Source organism: Ambystoma mexicanum, chromosome 8, assembly GCF_040938575.1.
Source record: "Ambystoma mexicanum isolate Mex_15411 chromosome 8, UKY_AmexF1_1, whole genome shotgun sequence".
Lineage (NCBI taxonomy): Eukaryota > Metazoa > Chordata > Amphibia > Caudata > Ambystomatidae > Ambystoma > Ambystoma mexicanum.
Window position 1 is genome coordinate 1,608,719,714 of NC_090929.1, and position 20,912 is coordinate 1,608,740,625.

Genomic DNA, 20,912 nt, shown 5'->3' on the forward strand with positions numbered 1-20,912 from the left:
GTAAGTGATTGTGAATCTGTACACAGGAGCAAGTACAGAAGCACCTGTGTGGGCTGGAGAGCCTTAGATCCCTGGTTGTGCGACCTGCGATGGGTGGACCGTGTGGTCTGACAACTGCGCCTAAACCAGTCAGCCATAAACTGTTAAAGTCAAAGACATTGTGAAGTAAACCAAGAAGGAGCACTCTGAGTGAACTGGTGAGGCAAGCCAGAAGAAGGGCCAAGTGGACCCAGATTTGTGTTGAACTTTGAAAGAATGAAACCCGTACAAGTTCCTATGATAAAATCTTGGGGAAGGGAACCCCAATATTTGATGAACTGCATATACTGTCTTGAAGAAGGAGCCTCAAGATTCCTTTTTTTTCTTTTGATCTGTGTTGCATTGAACTTGGGGAAGGGAATATCTGAGGATTGTGTGGAACTATATTGCCTTGAACTTAGGAAAGGTAATCTTGAGACTATTGTGGAACTTTCTTGAATTAAGGGAAGGGCAGCTGAAGAGGAAACTAAGAGCTGGAAGAAGCTCCAAACTTTGTGTTTATCACCATTTCTTTCATTATTGACATCCCTACACATTGTGATCCCTATCACGAATTGACAAGCGGCCGCTGGGGAGGATGGGCTATGGAGCCCCCTCTTAAGGGGTACTGTTACACTTTCTGCTTAGATCCTATTGATGATGATGCTGTATGGAGGGCCCTGAATGGGCTGAGATCTGCATTAGCTTTTGATGCAGTACCACTCCATAGTCTGAAGACCCTTCCGCAGCGAACCATCTGCCTGTTTACGGCGGCCTTATAGTACTCTTTTAGTTCTGGGGTAATTCCAGCTGCTCTAAAACATGCTGTGGTTACTCCTCTTCTGAAAAAAACTAATTTAGACTCTCAGGCGATGGCCAGCTATAGGCCCATTTCCTTACTCCGGCTATAATTAAGCTTATCGAGGCCATCAATACACCGCAGTTTTCACAATTTCTGGAAATAACCAACTGATTGCATCCTTTTCAGTCTGGATTCCGCCCAGAAGGGGTATGGAATCTGTTATATCTCTTAGATGATTTAGCCCTGCTCCATCCTGGACCTCTCTGCGGCTTTCGATACTGTGAATCACAGTATTTTATTAATTAAGCTGCCTTGAGCAAGCAGGTGATACAGGGCCTTTATTGCCATGATTTGGGTCATTCCTTGAGGGACGGATGTGGACAGTCTCTTTTCAGGCTTGCCAATCTACGACCTATGGTTTGACCTGTGGGGTTCCCCAAGGGTCAGCCTTGTCCCCTCTCCTTTTTAATCTTTATGTGCGTTTGCTGGCTGATTTGATTTCTCAGTCTGGAGTCCTTTTTTATACATATGCTGTTGACACTCAGCTAGTGTTTCGGCTTGGCTCCCCTCAATATGAACGTGTTGGCAAATTTCAGGACTGCCTGGATAATATAGGCAAGTGGACGTCTGCCAATTGGCTAAAGCTGAATGGTAATAAAACAGAGGTGTTGGTGTTTGGCCCCCAAGCGCCGGTAGTCTTTGGAATTCTCAATTTTGCCCCGATTTGCTTGGCCCATGCTCAGCCATCTGTGCATCTGTAAAGAGTCAAGGGGTGAGACTCCTTCCTAGTGGGTCGCAGGAAGCTCAGATTCCAGCAGTGTGTAATGCAGAGTTTGGGAAACTTAAAATCCTGAGGAAGATACTGCCTGTCCTGGCCTCGGATAGTCGAACTATGCTGGTTAACTTGACTACTGCAACAGGATCTCCAGAATGCAGCATCAAGGCTGGTGCTTAATGCACCCCGTTTGACCCAGTCTGTAGCTCCCCTGCATTGGCTCCCAGTGGCGGCACAGATAGAATGCAAGATACTCTGTGTCACTCACTGAGCTTTGTACAATATAGGCCCAGAGTAATTAAAAGATAAGATAGAGCGCTATAACCCAACTAAGGAGCTGCGTTCGGCTCAGGCTCTACTTAAAGTGCCTAGATATCAGCGTGCGCGTTTTGGAGGCTGCTCCTTTTCGGTCATGGCTCCTACATTGTGGAATCGTCTCCCATTTGATTCTGAGAGTTAAAGAGGAGTACCTTCACTTTCGAAGGGCGCTTAAATCCTTTTTGTTTTAATCTGTCAGTGTGAAATCTGTTAATTGAGTTTCTCTATCTCCATACTGCCAATAGCAGCGCCTAGACGCTTTCGGGACGTAGTTTCGCTTTATACGTTTTTAATAAATACATTGTTTAGCTTTAGTTGTGAGGGCAAGAATAGGTTTTGGACACAGACAGACTTTTAAGTTGAACTCTTTTAGACTTTCCTTAGTCTCATTCAGGTAGGGAAATCCCCCCTTAGCAAAGGGCAAGTTAGGCCTTCTAACATCCTGACATTTGATTTAATAAACCTTTTTATTTGGAACTTCAAATCTGTGGTCTATGTCTTGCTTCATGATGCCTTTACAAGCCATTCTCTCATATTTCAACGTGGGGGTCTTTATCAAGGCCAATTGTGATCGTTGTATGCTTGTAGATGCCTATGTAATAATTCTAAATAGACAGGGGCTTCTAGCGCAATTCTTCAAATAGTTAATCCTCTGTGTTGAGCATCAGCATCCCACCTGCCTGTCTACCGTACACCGGCACGGCTGATGCTGAACATAGCAGGTTGCAGATGGGCACTCACATGGCTTAAATATGAATTGATACTTCCACAATGAATATTCAATACCACTAGGATACCCAAATATAAGGCAATGACACAGGATATGAACAAGAAGGTCCACTAAAATGGCAGTACCTTGTCAGAGATGACTATAATACAAGCAAAAAGAATAGATTGGGAACTTATACCCTAAATATCATTAACAACAAATTAACTATTTGAATAAGTAAGTGTGCTAGACGTCCCTGTCTATTTAGAATTACAAAGGTGTCTACAAGGATACATCAATCACTATTGGCCTTGATAAAGACCCCCAGGTTCAAACATGTGTCAGCTTCTCTAGAGAATGGCTTAACAAGAGAATACAATTACACACGTTCAAATTATCTCTATGGTCCAGCTACATTGAGAGACAATAATAACAGAGTGATTTAAAATCTGGCAATCAGCCAAGTAGATTTGAAAGGACCAGATAGGGTACTTGTACGATCAGGCACAGCTTACATTGGTTAAAATCATGTTATTTGATGAGTAACTGGTATGGCACAGGCATCATAGGCATTGTTTAAATACGTTATGGCCGAAAGTGACCAGTATCCACAAAATGGTTGATGAAACACAAAGCAAAGCATGACCCGTTATATATCTCAGTAGGACTTTAGGAAATGCCTCAGCAAGTTCCATCAAAATATGAATACTTTTCATTACTGTGCACATCGTTAAATAGTTTCTCTTTTCTGGGCTCTTACCCTTTTCTGCATTGCCCGGTGCGTCCAAGCATTCATCGACATGCCAGCGAGGTGTCTGCACTAACAGCACAGAGAATGGCATCTGACAATTTGGACAATGACCTTCGTGAATTGGTCTAAGATTGCTAGGACTTTGTTTCTTCACTGGAGTTTTCGTTGTGCTTTGAGAGCTCATAATGTGGCCACTTGTAGGCTTGTTAATGTTCTTTTCAGGTGCGAACACTGGAAGTATTGGCTGATTTTGCCCATGCTTTCTTTCCTTCGCTTTTTGGCTACTTTTCTGCGTGCTCCCAGTTTTCCTTTGCCCGCTTCTTTTTGGTTTACCTTGCCCAACATTGGGTTTTTTCTCCATCGGAGTACAAACCGTGGCATCATTATTGTGATTCTGCGATTTTGGCTTCCTAATGGACTTGTACTCCCAGATGTCATCATCTTCCAACACATCCACTGCTGACATCTCATGAAGACGAAGAGAATGGGGAGATCAGCTGCCTTGCACGTGCATCACCTTGGACTGGAGATGCTTCTTTAAAGGCAACAACATTGGTCACATAAACTGGAAGTGCAGGACAGGTCTGTACATGTCTCCATCTATCATTTATATAATACAAATGAGGCTGCTCCCATTTGGCAACAATGAAAATAATCAGCAAATCCTTGGACCAAGTTGAAAAATTAAATTGCCAGCAAGGATCCGAAAACAAACAACGAATTAGAATCTTTCTCTCCTCTGGGAATAGTAGGATTTAATATTTGCCAAAGTCAGGCTGGTCGCTACTTTGTCTTTGAAAATAGAGACTCTTGCCACTTTTCAGGGTTGCTTGCTTGACAGCAGGTTGCATAAGCACAGCTGTCGTGTACATCTGCTGTTGAATTAGATGTTGCTGCCTTGTCCAGGACAGATATGCTTCTCGTTCTCCAGACCCTTTCTGCAAAGTCCCGGTATTCTAAATTAGACACAGAAAAGGAACCACCGAGGCAAGCCGAAAATGTGGCGGCCATGTTTGACTTGGAGTAACGTCGGTACACATGCAGTGCAATCAGTTTAGGTACAAGAAAAAGACTGCAAATCGGCATTACTTTGCAAGAAAAGTAGAATTATTGTGAACGTGACATTTATACTAAAAGTAATTGAATATAAATGTGGATAATAACACTCAACTTATTTCAAAGATTTCCAAATTAAATACTAGGAAGCTGGCGAATATAATATTATAAGTGTTTACCAAATTCGTTTTACCGAGGGATCGCAAATTGAGTTTATGAGCTCATTTTAAATTACGTTATTGAAAATGGTTAATTGCTCCTAGAGGTGGTACTCTGTCCCGTCAGTGACTAAACGACTTGCGCCACTAGGCGGCCATGTTGGCCTGGAGTAATTTAACACACACACACACCAAAAAAATGTTTACTGGTATATCTCTTGCCTATAAAGACACGCGTTTGCACCGTTCTTAGAATTAATATGTACAAGTGGTGGACGGTAATGTTTCTTCACTCGAATGGTAATAACTTCACTAAATATGATCCATTCCAGTATGGCTGTATTGCTGACCAGGTGAGCGCTGTGATTTCCGAATCTTGCTTTCCATGGTTTGTGCGGGCACAAACGGCCACATCTGGAAATGTGTTCAGGCTAGCGAAGGGTTTTTGGCGCCCCCTGCCTATACATTACAGCGAATCTGCGACTCACAACACAAGACCAGGCCAGGCTTGTTAGCTAACAACTTGAGATGGAGAAATAAAAGGCTCTTAAAAAAATAGAAACAAATATTTCAGACACAAACTTCTTTTCAGAAAACGATTAACTGGCGTCACTCCTGATAACCATTGCAATCTTTTGCTTTTACTATTAACACTGGGCGCTTCTGTGTGGCGAATGTGCATTGCGAAACAGGCAGGCTTGTAAACATTGTACGCACGCGCACCCTTCTAGTCCCCGGCTCTCGTCCTGGTCCAAAATGGCGGCAGCTGTCACTGCTTCGTCTTTGCTTTACCAGCAGACGGAGCTGGAGTCTGCCTTGTTAGAGACTGGCGCTACCGGCGACAAGAATGAACTCGTCTTAAGGTACCTAAAAGAGGCAGACACTCGTCGCCTGGAGCTCCTAGTACCAGAGTTCACGGAAGGTGGGTAACTAGAGTATGGGAGTGGACCTCGTCCTGTCATAGACAGAGAAGAAAGACTAAACTAGTGATTCAACTACAGTCATACTCTTTTTCATTGACTACTCATCGACTTATTCAAATTCTCTCATTGTTTTCTCTATATACACTGTGCCCGATGACGAAGAGGCCCGGCATGTGGTGTCTAGAGCACTTAGTTTATAGAAACATGCCAAACAGAAATGTAGAAACATGTGTTTGTACTTTATGTATGTAAGGATTAAACTTTGTCTTAAACACATACAAGAGGGAAAAGGGAATTATGTAAATGGAGCAGGGAGGGATGTGACCACTGGGCCGCATATCAGTCCCGCGTTCTCTATGTCCTGTGCTGCACACCAAGCCATCCTTGTCCTGATGCGTCAGAGTGATCACCCCAATGCATACCTGCCAACTCCATAAAAGACAACCCCAAGCGGGCCCGCTCCAATCGATCTGCAACCCCAAGCGGGCCCGCTTGGGGTTGCAGATCGATTGGACCTAGTGGTTGATGGGTCCAGTGAGGATTTACTGCTTGAAAACATCAGTGCACGTCCGGCCTACATATCCGTGCAGTTTCTGCATGAGTTGCTCCTTGTGCCATCAGATATTTGCTCGATATAAATACCGAGGCCAGTGGAGGATTAATCCCTTTGGTCCTCTCTCATGATCCTAGGATTTGCTTCTTGGGGATTTTGGCCCATACAAGCATACAATAGGGCGGAGAAGTGTCCTCTTGCCCAACGTCCTGAAGAAGGTCTTTGACCGAAACACGTGTCGACGCTTTTCTTTAGAAATACGATATCTGGTCAAACATCATACCAGCTATACAATGACACTTGATACTATGGACTGGGTCATTGCTGAAAAATACTAACAAACAGCAATAACAGATGCTCTGCTAAAAATTAAGCATTGGGCATTACTTGATGTGCTTTTCGGATAGATGTGTTAGAATGGGGATTGTTTGAAGGTATGAATGAGATGATGAATTGTTGAATATTCAAGAGTTTTTATGTAATTAATCATATATTTTTGTAATTGAACAACGTAAATAAAAGGTGATATGTTCTAAATTTTGCCAGAGTTAACCCGTTTCACTGATCCAACCTATGGTTTTTTTGCTGCATAATACCTGAAGGATCAGGAATTATAGTGCAGGTCTACCCCTTTGTTTTTCTCTTTCCAAAGATACCAGACAATTTTTTTCCCTTGCTTGTGCACTCGTAAAGTGAATGCACCCGTGGCTGACTGTCGCAAAAGGAAAATGCCAAATGGCACATAAAAAAAGAATCGCAGATAATTTCACTTTTTCTCTTTACTTGCACACAGGCAAAGTCAATGCCTCTGTGGCTGACATTTGCAAAATCAAAATGCCAAATGGCACCGACAAATCTACTCATCAAAACGCGCACAGATTAAACTGTTTTCGTCTTTTAAAACTAGCACAGCTAAATTGGCACTGTTAAAAAAAAAAAAAATAAAATAAAAAAAAAAATTAACATTTTCACTTTGCTGAAGGATAAAGGTTACCCTATGCTTTCCTTTGCTTTCAATCCCCTTTCTTTTCATACTCATTGTACTCCTCTATCTGCGGTCCAATGTGGGGATGACACAAGTGGCAGCAGTCGATCGATGAGCTGGGCATCTGGCAAACGTGAATATTCATCTATTAGTACGAGGACATAGGCACCGTTTCACAGTGATCCAACAAATTCTACGGCCAGTTCTTTTTCACACATGCTCTCTGCGAGGTGGGACATCTGCAGTGGGTTGCGATGAGAGGGCGGAGTGACCTGGGTGCAGATTGTACATTTGCCTACTATTCTGCCATGGCGTCCAACTTGGGGAACCATATTTTCTGTCGTAGGGGGCGTTTTGTGGATATTACCCCCCCCACACCGCGGTGGCCTTCGTGCGCTAGCATGACTGTCTTTTCCCGAAGCGATTCCAGGATGATGTCTTTGCAGCTTTTCATGACGATGTGGTCATCTACGATCGTGAGCTCAGCCAGCACCAGCTCCATGCAACGTACGTCATTCCTTATGGGCTCGGGTTCGTTTCTGGCTTGATTCTTGTGGTGAGTTGTCTTCCCCGTCTTAATGCAGTGTCACACAATCGCAAGCGCTGGGTCTTGTTGCGATTCTCTAGTTAGCATGGTCCAATTGACAGGCAAAGGTTGTAGGCGATAGATGTAGTTATTGTATGCATCCACGATGGAGGGGCAACAATGTGGGAGGGCGTGTGGCCCTGTTTTACAGCATGACAACATTAAAAATAAGCATGCTTTGGGGACCAGGCAGAAACATTTTTGTAAATTGGTTATTTGTAGGTCCTGATATCTGTGTTTGCTCTGTTACTAAATACATTAATGATGTGTTATGTTGTGCAAGTCATCCATGTCCTCCTGTGCGTGAGACACTTGTGCAAGTGTTCGATGACGTTTAGGCTGCCATTTCCTAGCCTTCTCTAACAGAAAGCTCAACCTTTCTCCCTCATATCCAATGCAAATGTATTAAATCTCCTCATTTCTACTTAACACATTTGTGGTGACGAGGATGGGATCAGCTTATCTATTCCTTTCGGGCAAAGCAACGGCTCTCACGTTCTGATCTTCCTTCAGGGAGGCAGTGTTTATGAAGCGGAGCAAAGTGTTAACCCACTCTCCTTACCAGCACGTAAGCCTGTGCCGCTAAACGCACAAGAGGAAACTGGTGAGCATACACTTGTAGTACAGTGCATTAAAGCGGGAGAGAGCGCTCGTGGGAAAACGAAAATGCAGGGCAATAATCGGCAAAGTGTACAGTAATCAATGAAAAGGAAATCGGTGCAGATTTCAACTTGGAGTTCTACAAAGGTTAATAAGGGGAAGGCAAAAACAACTGAAATATAAATTTGAATTAAGCAAAGAAATTGTGACTGAATCCAATCCGAAAAGAGGACGAGATTGGAAGTTTAGGGATCACAAGGAGAGTGATGAACCGAACTGGTGCAACACCAGCTCAATTTTTGCCGCTGTTTGAAAATCCTAGCATTAAATGGTTCCATGTGTTAATATCCCCGCAAAAATATCGTCTACAAAAATATCACGATATTAAGGCATGGAACCTGTGGGGGACACGCCTGCATTATTTTTAAAGGCTCGGGGGACACCTGCTCCCAAAACCCCCAAAAATGATCCCCTCGAAAAATATTGCCTGTGGCCATTACAGACGGCCATATATATGGCAATATTTTTGGTGGGGATAATATGTAGTGATACCATAAAATGGGAACAATGGAGAGAATTGTTCGAAGCATATGATCTAGGATACAGTCGATCTGGCCGATCTTACTATGATATAATGTTTGAATGTAAAAATTCTGCCTGACTCAACATCATCCTTCCAATGGCTGTATTTATAAATATTTTTGGATCCTCGCAAATGCGTTCTGTATAGTTTAGATGCAGGAGTTGATAATTATCTGAGCTGGCCAATGCAATACTGAGTTTTTTTGTTGTTGCCTTGAGTTCTATCATTGCCTAGTCCTGATGACACAAGAAAGAAATGTTTGGATACTAAAGCTGTGGAATCTCCTGAAGTACTGATAACGTCACACCTTTTTTTTTTTTTTTATAACATTCCTTTTGTGGTGGTAAGGTGCAACGGGGCATGTTTATTATAAAGGGTTGAATTAAGCCCCACTGTAGCATTTATCATTTACGCGGGTCCTTTTGTGCGTACGTTCTGGAATGACAGTTCAGAGGACAGCATCGACAACTGCTTCAGTTAGATGCCGGATGGCTCTCACAATGCTCCAGTTCGAGTTAATAAAGCACCAGTTACTTGCCTGGTGCATCCGGTCTTTCATCAAAACAAGTGGCGATGAGCCATGGGATCACGGAACACTCCGGCAGAGCAGGCACGTAGCTCTAGACGCTGGCAGGTTGAAACTCTGCCCTTCACACGAAGTAGGAAAAAATGAAGCAAGATTTACCCTATGAGGTCTGTGACCCTGGCCCATCAAGAAGAATATTGGCAAGGGGCATTACATGTGGGACAGAGGGGCAGAAGCAGGAGGACCAGCAATGTTAAATATAAATGACTGACATAGTACATGCTGCAAGGTTAACTGGAAATAAGAGGAGTTTTGAAGAAAAAGGAAATGAAGGGAGAAAAACATTTAAGGATATCGGAACCAATTAATATATAATATGGGTGAGGAAAATGAGAACAGTGTGTGTGTAAGGAAATGTATGAGTTTGTTTACAGGGATTGTGATCCACTTGTATTGTATTTCTCCTTACAGACCGTGTTTGCCACTACAATACTATGTTGTTCTCCATGCTCCTGCCGACCAGGCAATCCATGTAAAAGCGCCCTTTTGCACTGCCATTAAATTGATATCATTTTTAGGTTGGCTTTTTGCACTAGGATAATACCACCTTTTCTCTAAAGCTGTTAGCACAAGTGAACCTTAATGACAACCCACCGACTAGTGACTAGTGCCATGCAATCCGTCTGTACCATGTGTATTAGCAGAATACGTAGCTTATTGTTTGCTCCATACGTTCTGTTCTTCCTTTATGTATGAAACATTGGATGCTACATCGCTGGACCTTGGTGAACACTCTATTTTCCACGCTAACATTGAAACATGGTGATGTGTGTTTAATACTCCCCACGAATATGTAATTTTGTGTGTGTTTTCGGATGCGTTCTGGCCGTATTCCCGTTTCCTCTTTTCAACCATGCTTTGTAAAACATTTATTTCTTTCCATCTATACTTTGTCTTGAACGCATTATGTGTTTTACACCATGTGATTTTGGAATCATATTATGAACAGTCTTGCCTTGAAAAGCACCTGTTGGTAGGGTCGAGCAGCTCTGTTTCAGTGTCTCATTATAAAACATTTGGACAAAGCACTCAGAATGATGACTCTATTGTTCAGTTCAATGTTGACCTTTGTCTCTCAACATCATCATTGATTAGACATACTTGTATTAGGATTGCACAACAAACTTGAAGTGACACTCTCCCCTGTGTTATTGTTTTAAGCTAGTAGTTTTGAGGTAACTACTTGTCCCTCTAACATGCAGCAACCCGGTTCCCCCCTTTTTTGTTTACTCAATTAACTGCAAACTGCATTTTCCTTATTACGTTTTCGTAGTCCCAGCGCCTCCTACACACGGCTTACCCCAATCCAGTTCTTCTAATATTGTATTGGAATGATTTAATTTCTATTCCAGGAAACAAATGCCAGGAGAGGGCATTGGTGACTATGTGGGAGCATTAAGAAGTCTGGCAACAAAATGCGACTTTGAAAAGATAACACTAACACCTGACCAGGCATTGCGAGATCATATACTAATGAGTGCATTTAACTAGAAAAAAGGGAAAAACTATGGACTGGAGCAAATGCAGATTTGCACCCAACCATTGAAATTGCTAGGAGTATTTAAACATCAGGAGTAAGCATTAAGGTGCTGGAAGAAGAAAATGATTTGTATGCGATTGGGATGGTACAAAAGAAATGCAAGGGGGAAGGAGAGAATTATAAGGGCTATACATGCATCAACTCAGAGGTGACAAGGGACATTGTTTCAGATGTGGCAAAGAAGATCATCTTACGGATAGTAAACCTCTAGCAAACATTTGACCATGAGATTCTGTGCCTGTAAAGGAAGCTCAGAGTGTTAGTGCACATTTGTTTCATTGGCGAGAGGGTGCTACTTTACTCTGCTTTATCTGTTAATTGTGAGAGAAATCTGCTTTTTGCATGTATTGACTGGATGTCACACCTTTTAGTCTCCTGCGAAGGAGAATATTAATTTTTACTCCCTTGAAATAGCATTTACTCAGAAGGTTAAAAAATAAGGAGTAAAATACTCCCACCTCAAAATCGTATCTAGAGCTCGGGTCGCCAGGCCTAGCCCTGGCAGCCCCATGGCTTGTTAACAAAAGATAAAGCAGTGACAGCCACCAGACCAAGACCTGGCGACCACCGCAAGGCCTTGCCATGGCAGTCTCCTGCCCCTATAATGAAAGAAATATATATAATAATAATAATGCAGCTGCTGGGGCCACCATGACAAGACCCAGCAACCCCTGCAGTTGTTGCTGTGAAAGGTGGGGTAACTGGGCCTTGCCATTGCGGCCGCGGGCTCGTTTAAAAAAAATAAAATGCAGCTGCTTACAGCCCTACAGAAAAGGAATGTATCTGCCACTTTTACTCCTTAAACATATGCAAATACTCCCCAAAAATAAAAATGGGGAGTAAAAATACTCCCAACAAAACGGACACATATAACCTTGTGCCCCTGCTTTCACCGACACAGCTACATGGATCTGTTAGGACCAGTAGTGCACGTCGTACCACAAGATGAAACTACTATTATAACTACCTGATTGGAAGAGCTAAACATGTATCATTTAATGTGCATTAATATCTAGGTGCAAAGAAATAATTATTACAATAATATTTGTTTTTCAGTTAAAACATACTTTTCCACGCTTAGAAAATACTCTCATTGGGAATTGAACTTCCATTTTTACTCCCTAAATAATAATTTTACTCCCAAAAAAATATAGAGTGAAATACTCCCACTTCCAAATCTTATCTGGAGCACTGACTGCAGGGGCCGCCAGGGTATGGCCTGGCAACCCTCACAATTGTTGCTGAGCATGGGGGGTGGGGGCGGTTTGCTGGCTTTGCCCTGGCGGCCTAAGTCCTGTCCACTTTCTGCAGTTATCTATCTCTCTCTGTGTTTGAGTGAGGTAGCTAATCATAGAAAGCCGGGACAGGCTGCAGCAGCCAAATAGTCTTTTCTTATTGGCTGCTGCAGCTTGCCCTAGCCCCAGTAAACCCTTTTTGCTACCTCCCCTGAACCTTTTGTTAGGAGGTCACCAGGTCGTGCCCTGGTGGCCCCCTGATTGGTAATGCAGCTTTGGGGTGTGATAAATCCTGCAGAGTCCTCACAAAACCCCAGTTTAAAGTATCCTCCCATGTGGCCAGAGAAAGGCAGCCGCTACCTGATCCTAACCCTGGGGGTGGTATCCGGGTGGGGGAGATGATGACTCCACTGGGAGAGACAGTATTCATCTGCTTTTGAGGATGAAGATGAAATCATTCCCAGATATGTAATGGCATGTAATCAATGTACCAATTGTGAGCCAAGCATGGTATCAAGAGGTCACAGACTCAAAAGTAACAGTTTGAAAACCTTTATTATCAAACTTTGTGGGGTTGGTGTAATGGCTATGTGGGGCTAACTCTAAGGGGGTTCTTCCTTCAACTGATGCTTCTAAGGGCCGTCGATGTCTGCAAGTCCAAAACCAAAGTTTTTCTGTGTCCAAACCTATGCCTGCCCTCACTCTTAAACCAAATGTGATAGTGAGTCTTCTTTAAGGAAAAATGCTGAGTCAAAAAAAAAAATTTATGTAAACCACAGTTGCTTTCAGGTAGTTTTACCAATAGGTGTAGTTCTGCCGGTTTAAAATAGCTCAACTCAAAAGGGTTGCCTTTGGAACCTTCCACGTAGGGCTCTTGCAACAAATTAATAATGTTCACAAGGTTTCTGGGTCTCTTGGGGTTCCCTTCCCCAATCTTCGATCCTTCTAGTACAAACATAAAGACACAGTTCCCGTTAGGCCTCTCAGGGTCCCTTCCCCAAGTTTAGGCCCCTCTGGTTTCACCGAAATAAAAAGTTCCTCTTGTCAGAATATACCTTTCACTGTACAGTTCTTTCATGGTGGTAGTATCAGAGACTTTCGAGAACGCCAGATTCTTTGCTCCTTCCAGGCGCGACCACTCTGACCTCTAACCGCTCTCCTTTTTCTCTAGCACCTTTTCCTCTTCTGTGCCTCTTTCACTCTGTCCTTTCTTTACTTTATTTTGTGCCCTGCACAGCTCCTTTTCCTGTCGTGCATACTTGCCTTCTTTTCACCTTTTAGTGCCTCTTGCACACTTCTCTGTACTTTTCACCATGCTCTCTTGCACCCTCTGTGTTTCCTTTGGGTCACTTACACTCTTTTCACATGTTCAGGTTACTTTCACCCTCTCTTCGTTGTCCATTTTCCTTCTCACTGTTTGAAGTCTCTCTTTGTTTCCGGTCACTTGTGCACCTCTCCTTATTCTCGGGTCAGTCGCACCCCCTCTTAGCTGCGTTCGCGCTGCCAACGCACTTGCTCTGTCTTTCAAGACTTCCGTGCCTCTAGCGCACTTTTTCTGACATTCCGCTTTCTAGCTTTCGCCCACTGTGTTTTGCCTTTACCTTTTATCATTTTGCTTTTCTTTATCGTTTTGCTTTTCTTTCTTTCCGCTTTCGCTCATGGGCTCTTCCTTTCACAGTGCTCCTGCTCCGGCCACTCGCAGGCTACTGAGTTTCTCCTTACTTCATGAAACTCGTCAACAGAAGCGCAGCGCCGGCGAGCAGGTCAAATCAGTTAATATTGGTTTAGGTCGAGATCGCCACTTGCCCCTCAGATATACCTAGGACCCGCACACGTCACAGGGGAATGAGCACTGGCCTAAACAAGGCCGGTAGACTGACTTGCATCCTGCTTCGGCTACCTGGAGACATGGCCCCCTTGCCATGCGGCAGGTCTTCATACACACCGGGCCAGCGTCTCAGCATCCTGCACTCTACCGGTCTGTCCGGGTTCCTCTCCTGGCAGCCTTCTGCTCCTTGGCCTCCTTGTTCCATCCAGCAACGCCAACTCACTCCATGATCACCCTTTACATACTGCAGGAGAGTTAATTGGAGTCAGGTGTGCACAGTTGGGTAAAAGTGCCTGACCTTTCCTGACTCTATTAGTGGGACAATTCCAAGGTGTTACATGGTAGGCCACACTTTATATTGCTATGTTGTTCCTATGGGTAATATGCATTACTCTTGGTTGCCTCTTCCTGGTCCCAGTACTTGTTGGAATGTGGAGGGGGAGATGTGGGTGTGATTGAAAATACCCCATTAGGGCTGAGGGAGAGTCGGTTTTATGTATGATTGGGAAAGGAGGAATACCATGTCTTGCCCTTGGGTATTCTCCTCCCAATATCCTGTGAATCCACTCAGGTGATCCTCCCTCGCTTATCCACCCCCAGGGTCGGGATCCAAAAGCAATGGCCCTTCTCTGGCCACCTGAATGGAAGATCCCGGGGGAGTAGATGGGAGAATACTGTCCTGTTTCTCACACAATCCTTCTAATGTTAATGTCCAATTAGTCTGTTATAAAAAGTCAGCTAAACAAATCAAGGTTGGTGCCTCAAAGGTTCAGAAATTAAAGATGAAAAACTTGAATTGGCATAATTCTGCCTTAATGAGAGATTCTCACTCTAATGTGGAATTGCAAACACTTTCCCAATCTCCTCTTATTTTAATAACTCTCAGTTCATAGAACAGTTTGACTTGTTTAAAAATAACATGAAACAACTCAATGTTATACATTCTTCTATGGGCTTCAGTTCCCATAATGCTAAAGATACTGGGACGAGGAAGAGGAGCTCTGAGTCCATAAGGACTCAGAATGGTGAAAATGCAAAGGTGCAATCTAGTTGCTGTCGTTCAAAGCACCTGAGTAGGATATTTAAAACCCAAGAGGAGGCCCTGCTGGGGAATGAAGGAAACAAGGAGAATGACGGTGAAGCAGAGGAAAAAAGGCTAAGGAGCAGTGAATGGCCGTGCGGGAGGAGTAGCTGGAATCCCCCAAAAGGTGAAAACAAGTGGAACTGCAGAGTATGCCAGCAGAAAGCAGCGTACTAGGAGGCCCAGCTGAGGAGATGTGCTCCCAGAGCAGCGTGGGGCAAACTTGCAAAGCCGCAGAAGATCAACAGAGCGTCTATGCTTCCGAAGACCGACGCTCAACTTACTTGAGGCACGCAGAAGAGAAAGCAGAATGGATGCTGAAGGAGCCCTGCGAAGCCTAACAGCAAGAGGGTGCGGCCGCAGAGAACCAATGAACTGGCAGAGTGTGAATGCTGATCTTGGCGCACTCTGTACTCGAAAGCTGTTTCAAAGCAATATGTTTGAATACCGAACAGTTGAAAAATCCTATTTTCTGAATGCCTAACAGTTAAAGGAAACAAAGCTAAGTGGCAAAGAAGAAAGTTCCCTTATAAGGGACTACAGGATGGGAGAGTTTATAACCAGTACTACCCACAGCCAAGAGGCTACTGGCATACCATATGAAAACAACCACTAAGAAAAGCTCATAACCAGCATTACCATCAGCCAAGACGTTATGAGAAAACCTTACTAAAGCAACCAAAGCATAAATGCCATTTTTAGAGAGATACATTTGGGAAAGCTTGTATCTCACATTGTAAACAGCCAAGAGGTTGTGAAAACATATGGAAAGATTTGTGTGGAGAACCTTGTAATCAATATTTCAATCAAGTTTGAAATTAGTTGTAGGAGTTTTCTTCCTGGTAGGCGAGTACTCCAGGAAAGGGATTTTAGTTGTTAGTCCAGGCAGGCGAGCGGACCAGAAAAAGACGATGATGGTTTGATATCTTGATGACAGAAAGATATGTGGAAAGAGAATTCATGTACTGCATCATTTGTTTGATATGATATGATTGGTTATTTATAATGCGCTTAATACCCAGAAGTTTCTAAGCATGGACCCGGGGATCGGACCTGTGTTGCTGCGTGTCCTCTTGCTTCCAAGACAATCACGTTGCCCCTGAGCTATCCTCCCAAGACATCACTGTGACAAGTTGCTTTTTGCTATCCTGACAAGTGTTTTATTTCACGAAGAAGTGTTGAGAAAGATTGAAGTGCTATCTTGACACAGTGATTTCTTTGAAGAACGTGTTAAATGATAAGAAAACAATAGAATTTAGTTTGGAAGCTGTGTTTTGGGGAGAAAATGTTATGCCTCACCTTGCCCGTCGCCGCCCGGGATGTATTTTTTTTTTTTTTTATGACTTTTTTAATTAGGTTTTACAAAACAAGAAAAACAATATGGATACATCTCAGCATTAGTAGCACAGTCAGCGGGGTCGCGATAGAACAAAATAGACTTTTGATGGGCATAAGAGGCGTGGCTGAAGCACCAGAGTTTACAAATTGCAGGGGGGGGGTTGAGAGCCCCCTATGTTAGGGCACTCACGGTTACATTGGGCTCAGTGTCTATTTTTCCCATTTCCCCCATATTTTATGAAATGTTCAGGGGCATCCCCTTGCATTGTAGATAATTCGCTCCAGGGAGGCACACCTGTTTAGTTTGTTGGACCATCGGTCTATGCTTATTCGGTCTGCAGAGCCCCAGTTGATGGCAGTTAGCCTCTTCCCCGGGGAGAAATCAGCACCTCCACCCATTCTTCGGCTTCCAGCGTATCTAGGTCATGTTCCCATTTCCCTTTGAGCTCTGAGAGTTCTTTGGTGCCAAAGGAGCTGAGTGCTTGATAGAGGGTGGAGGTAACCTTAGAGAGAATGCGGTCAGGGGGAACATTGGTTCCTAGGTGGGAGCAGGCGGATATGTCAGCGAGGCACGGGAATTGGGCATTGACAGCATGTGTGAGCTGAGTGTGTCTAAAGCGATCCATAGGAAGCAGCCCATGTTTCATTTTCAGGGTTTTGAAATCCACCAATCGCCCCTCTTGAATGATATCTCCCAGGTGCCATCTTCTGAATTTCGGGGAGATGGGTGTTATGCCATAGGGGTTGGATCAGTATTGATCTGCCGCCCCATCCTATGTGTCGATGTGCCTCCCCCCAAACGCAGCGGGTATGGAGTGACCCTCTTGGAACCCCACTCAGGCACTTGTCGTCACCAAACAGTATTCGAAGGTAGGAGGATGAGCCATCTTCCCCCCATCTCGACTAGAGTATGTGGAAGCCTTGGGTTGCCATGTAGCCGTTCATTAACTATTCCTACTTGTGCAGCCCAATAGTAAATCCGAATATTGGGTAGTCCTATCCCACCTTCCCACACTGAGCATTGGAGCGTTTGAAACGCGATGCGAGGTTGCTTCCCACCCCAAAGCAGTATACGTAGAGTCTTATCAATAGTTAGGAACATTTTGGTGGGGATGGGGAGTGGGGCATTTTGGAGGACATGAGTCTTGGGAGCCTCATCATCTTAAACAGTGCAGCCCTCCCCAATAGTGATAATGGGAGAAATTGCCAATGTGAAACATCGTTCACCAACTTTTCCACCACGGTTGTAGGTTTAGTTTAAGGAATTCGTCTAACGACGCACTGATCCATATGCCTAAGTAAGTGAAGCCCAGTATCGAGACTGGGTATGGACAGGGTTCCGGGATCGCCTTGCCTCCCCACCCCCTCCCGGGGGCAGGGAACTAAATCGTTTTTTCTATATTTATGCAGAGCCCCCCAAAGTGTGGGTATTCCACAAGGGTTCCAGACACAATCGGGCAGGAGATCGCTGGGTTACCAAGATATATAAGGAGATCATCCACGAAAGGTGAGACACGTTCTTTGCCTCCCTTTGGCCAAACAAACCCAGTCCATTGTGTATCGGTTCTCAATTTAATCGCTAGGGGTTCGATCGCGAGAAGGAATAACAGGGGTGAGGAGAGGTAGCCCTGTCTGGTCCCCCGGCCCAACAGGAACATCCTGGATGACGTCCCGTTGACTCTTATGGATGCTTCGGGGTGGGCATAGAGGAGTCTGACCCATGACATGAAGCTCTGTCTAAATCCCATGTGCCTCATGATTTCCCATAGGGCGTCCCATCCCACAGAATCAAATGCCTTTTCAAAGTCGACCGCTAGGTGGGCCAACGGATCCGGGATCTCCGTTGCTTGGTCTAGGGCAATCTGGACCTGCAGAGGTTAATTCGTCTGGACTTCCTTGGCATAAATCCACACTGGTCACGGTGGACTAGGGATTCAATTACCCCAAGCGTTCTGTTGGCTAAGACTCGGGCTAATATTTTTGCTTCCCCGTTTATTGATGATATGGGCCTACACAAGGCATAACGTTCTGGGGGTTTTCCCGCTTTGGGTATTACCACGATGCATGTTCTCCGGAGGTCCAGGGGAAGGCTGCCGAGTTCCTTACTGCGGAGGAACATGCGGTGCATGTTTCTCATCGGTGTCTCACACAGCCTTTTCCATATTTCCACTGGAAAACCGTTAGGGCCAGGAGTCTTTCCCGTCTGTAGTTGTGATAATGGTTCGCCCATTTCTTCCTCGGTAATGTCAGTATCTAGCCGTTATATCTGCTGTCTAGAGAGCTGGGGGATCGTGATTGAGTCTAGAAAGTTTGGGGCACCTGATGCCGGCTCTATCGCTGGAGGGGAGTATAATTGTTCATAGTAATTAGAAAAGGCCGCCGTGATATCGGGGTTGCCTGTCAGCATTTCCCCATCTTCAACTTGGATGGCCCGCACCTGCCCCTTACTTAGGTCCCGTTGTTCTAGCCAGGCTAGGGTTCTGCTTGCTTTGTCTCTGCTTTCATAGATCTGGCTCCGGACTGACTAATGGGCTGTCCGAGCATTGTCTAGGGCAGTGTCTCTCAAGATCTCTTGGGCCGTTACTAGGGCCTCGTGCGCAGTATGAGTCCCCTCTTCTAGAAATTGCTCTTCTCGCCTAACCACCTGGGTCTCTACCTCGGCGATCGCCTCGATGTGTCGTTTGCGGTGAGCAGCCACCAAGGATATCGCTTCCCCCGTAGGACTGTTTTATACGCTTCCCATCTTGTGATTGGGCAATCTACCGATTCTTCATTTAGCTCGAAGTATTCTGACGTCTTATTAGAGAGTCTCTCCACTATCTCTGGTACCCCTGGGAATTAGGTGTTCAGGTGGGTTCCCACTTGTGTGCCCTTCAGTTTTATCATTAGGGGGGAGTGGTCCGATATCCCTCGCGCTAGGAATTTTGCAGATGGTAGTCGATGGGTCATGATTTGGGGGGGTGAAAACATAGTCGAGTCTAGAGAAGAACCTATGTGCGTTGGAGTAGAATGAGAACCCTGTGTCCCATGTATGTAGTGCTCTCCATGTGTCAAATAGCCCTATTGCTTCAACAAAAATGTGTAGTTTGGTCAGGATATCCACAGCCCTGTTACCACTATAGGTTCTGTCGTGAGTCGTCTCCATGACTTGGTTAAAATCTCTGCCTATAGCCCATGAGTCAGCTTGTTCCTCTATAATTATAGTTTACAGCTCATCGAGAAGTTCTGCTGTCAGCGTGGGAGGTATATAGACTGCCACCAGGCCCCAAATTTCTACCCACATGTCTCCGAATACCATACCAAACCTGCCCCTAGGGTCAGCCCTCACTTTTTTGGCCTGGAATGGGACCCATCTATGCAAAAGGATCCTGACACCCCTAGAGCCTCTGGAGAACCCAGCTTGTTTTGAGTAAGGGTAATTGGACCTCTTGAACTCTCAGTTGGTGCCTGGTAAATGGGTTTCTAAAATGAAAGAATGGAGAATATTGATTAAGGTATTGGAGCACAAGCTTCCGTTTTATTCGAGACCCCAGGCCATTTACATTCCAGCTCAGTAGGTAGACCTATCCCGTCTGTGTCACATCTGCGTGTCTCTTTTCATGGCAGTTTTTGACGGGATGTGGTATGTCCCAAGAGTTTTCACCATACTAGGCGCTCTGGGGAGCCCCGGTCCATGGTGCCTGTTCCTTGTTCTCCACGTTGCTGCTTTGCATCCATATAATCCAAACTCAAACTGTTGAACCATTAAGTCCCTTGAACTCTCCCCCCCACCCCCACACTGTACTTTTCCCCAACCGGAAGCACCTGTTGCCCAAACAAGTAAAACCATGAACAAGTGGAAACCTATTCAGGGTGGTCCCCGGGGATTGGTGCACTTCACTTTGGTCGTACACTGCCCCCGTCTGGGGCCGCCAGACTTAATGTCCCCCATTTTCTTTTTCTTTTTTGGTGGGGTGATTCCCCAACGGAGGAGGGGGGGGGCGTAAAGGGTTTCATCTCCCTCCCTCGCCGGGCGTTCTGTTTGTTCCGGTGAACCGGTACTTCTGTCGTCCTTGCGTGTTGGTGTATTACGCCCAGATGACAGGATGTCGCCCTTCCTGGGTGTGTTACCTCTCAGCTTTTCAGGTCGTGGAACAGAAAGGACTTGTGTTTCCAACCACTCCTAGGTCTCACGTGGGCTGTGGAACATGTGGAGCGTATTCTTGTGGTACAGTTTAAGACTAGCCGGGAAGAAGAGCGCATATTTAATGCCCAAAGACGAGAGTTTTCCGCTTCATAGAGTCATAGGACTGTCGTGATTTCTTTCGTATAGTCAGGGAAAAAACCTATCCGGTTGCCGTTGTAAGTGATTGGGCCCGTTGCACGTGCCATATGGAGGAGTGTGTCGCGGTCCCTATAGTTCATAAATCTGGCAATCACTGTGCATGGGGGAGCCCCAGGAATAGGCTTGCCAGCAGGGATTATGCATGCTCTTTCAATAGAAAAGA

The 20,912-nt window shown here is 44.8% G+C and overlaps 2 protein-coding genes across 2 annotated transcripts in view; one reads left to right on the top strand and one right to left on the bottom strand.

Moving 5' to 3' along the window:
* DCLRE1A (DNA cross-link repair 1A) overlaps positions 1–3,975 on the bottom strand; it is a 294,752-nt gene extending 290,777 nt beyond the window's left edge. The window contains exon 1 of the mRNA XM_069611864.1: positions 3,383–3,975. Within this exon, the coding sequence (XP_069467965.1) occupies positions 3,383–3,839 (457 nt within the window). The 5' untranslated portion in view covers positions 3,840–3,975. The remainder of the gene's footprint in view (positions 1–3,382) is intronic.
* A 1,333-nt stretch (positions 3,976–5,308) lies between these two features.
* NHLRC2 (NHL repeat containing 2) overlaps positions 5,309–20,912 on the top strand; it is a 1,194,979-nt gene continuing 1,179,375 nt past the window's right edge. The window contains exon 1 of the mRNA XM_069611865.1: positions 5,309–5,509. Within this exon, the coding sequence (XP_069467966.1) occupies positions 5,344–5,509 (166 nt within the window). The 5' untranslated portion in view covers positions 5,309–5,343. The remainder of the gene's footprint in view (positions 5,510–20,912) is intronic.